The 339-nt window shown below is 65.8% G+C and overlaps 1 protein-coding gene across 1 annotated transcript in view; it reads right to left on the bottom strand.

The window, feature by feature from the left end:
- Positions 1-198, bottom strand: part of LOC104502135 (FUN14 domain-containing protein 2-like) — a gene marked incomplete at its 5' end in the record, with an annotated part of 5,042 nt that extends 4,844 nt beyond the window's left edge. The window contains one exon of the mRNA XM_010146061.1: positions 48-198. Coding sequence (XP_010144363.1) covers positions 48-198 — 151 coding nt within the window. The remainder of the gene's footprint in view (positions 1-47) is intronic.
- Positions 199-339: the final 141 nt, after the last annotated feature.

Genomic DNA, 339 nt, shown 5'->3' with positions numbered 1-339 from the left:
CACCCCGCCCTGCCACAGGCAGCAGTGGCAGCCCCCACACATCTTACCATCCTGTGACCCCTCCGATCACCAGCTGCGTGGCCACACTGTATTTCTCAGCGCTGGACCCTGAGCTGGGGGCAAAGACTTTGCGCCACCAGGGCTGGTTCTTGGTGTACTCCGCCAGGTCCAGCACGTTGAACGAGTCCTCCTTTACACCTGCAGGCACCTGGAGAGGCTCAGTACCAGGACTGCTGTCCCACGGCCCCCTGCCAGCTGCCCAGGGCCTCCCCAGGAACACGGGTCCCCTGCCCAGTCACAGGGACCGCGGGGGCTGGCACTCCCCCTGGGCCTTTGGGA

The sequence above is a fragment of the Buceros rhinoceros genome, unplaced genomic scaffold (genome assembly GCF_000710305.1).
Source record: "Buceros rhinoceros silvestris isolate BGI_N320 unplaced genomic scaffold, ASM71030v1 scaffold3952, whole genome shotgun sequence".
Classification (NCBI taxonomy): Eukaryota; Metazoa; Chordata; class Aves; order Bucerotiformes; family Bucerotidae; genus Buceros; species Buceros rhinoceros.
The sequence above is the reverse complement of the archived record's forward strand: the minus strand, read 5'-3'. Positions and strand labels throughout refer to the sequence as shown.